Below are 1,100 nucleotides of genomic sequence, written 5' to 3' on the forward strand. Positions count from 1 at the left end.
GGGAGGTGGTCTCAGAGAGGGTGAGGAAATGCGTTGAGCAGCAGTCTGACATGCTATATGAAAGCGAGGTCAGGAAACTAGGAAGATCTATCAGGGAGTTTGTGCCCACCGCATCAGCTCTGAAGATGCTTAGGGGGCTGCAAGGCTGCCGAAATCTCTGGGGACTTATTTCAGGACAGAGCCGGCTGCGATACTGCCGAAGCCGAGTTGATGGGGGAAGTGATGAATGTCCGAACTGCGACGCTCAAGTCACGAGGATGTGAGACATTTTTTGTACGAGTGCGAGCGATGAAGAGCCAACGGGAGGCATTAATTCGAGAAGTGAACCTGCGAGGGCTAACGTGGCCTCCCCAGGGGGAGACTGTCATCAGAAGCCGGGATCTGGCGCTGGTACTCGAAGGGTTTCTGCGAAGGACTGGAAGGGTCTTCAGAGACTAATGCCGCCTGCCCAACGCCGAGGATGAGTCATCTTGAATGACCGTATGGGAGAAATACGGGACGAAATCGAACTCAACGGAGCGGAGACTAACGAGCCGCAGAAGGGCGGCTACAGAAGGGATCATGTTGGCGGCAAATGGCCAGAGAATGGCCGTGCCGCGTCCAAGATTGAGAAGAAGAAGAAGAAGAAGAGGCCCGTAATCACTTATCAGTTATCAGTCAGTAGATCCATACTCATTCAGTCAATCATCCCGTTGATTACTCATTTGGTAGGCTGTCCATGTCATTTTCGTCTTTTATGGCTGTCGGTCGAAGTGTGCGTAGTAGCAATTAGTACTCTCCTTCGACGGGTGTGCCTCTGGTAAGCGACATTTTCTATTTATAGAGCATCGGAGACAGGACGATGGCGTTCGACGATCTGGCTGATCGCCACCCACTACGGTAAATGCTGTGTACTTCGTTCTCCACGAGCATCTATTTCACCTGAGAAGGTTTGTCTTTCGAGAGAGCCTCAGTCCACCTTGTGCCACCATTACCCTCCGGGATGTTTACTGGTACCTCCGGGTTGCCAGCGGTGCGCAAGCCTGAACTACCCGCCTACAGGAGGGTTCGTCATTATTACCTTTCTGTCGGGGTGTGACCGGTGACTTGAGCAGGATCCT

The 1,100-nt window shown here is 52.6% G+C and overlaps 1 protein-coding gene across 1 annotated transcript; it reads left to right on the forward strand.

Annotated features, from left to right (window-relative positions):
- Window positions 1–482: 482 nt before the first annotated feature.
- Pmar_PMAR010619 (hypothetical protein) lies at window positions 483–635 on the forward strand (the record flags this gene model as incomplete). The annotated part of the gene is made up of 1 exon (XM_002778496.1): window positions 483–635. A coding segment is annotated over one exon (153 nt), but the record flags the coding sequence as incomplete, so codon positions are not given.
- Between the last annotated feature and the right edge of the window lie 465 nt (window positions 636–1,100).

This window comes from Perkinsus marinus (assembly GCF_000006405.1).
Source record: "Perkinsus marinus ATCC 50983 genomic scaffold scf_1104296949110, whole genome shotgun sequence".
NCBI classification, from domain to species: domain Eukaryota; phylum Perkinsozoa; order Perkinsida; family Perkinsidae; genus Perkinsus; species Perkinsus marinus.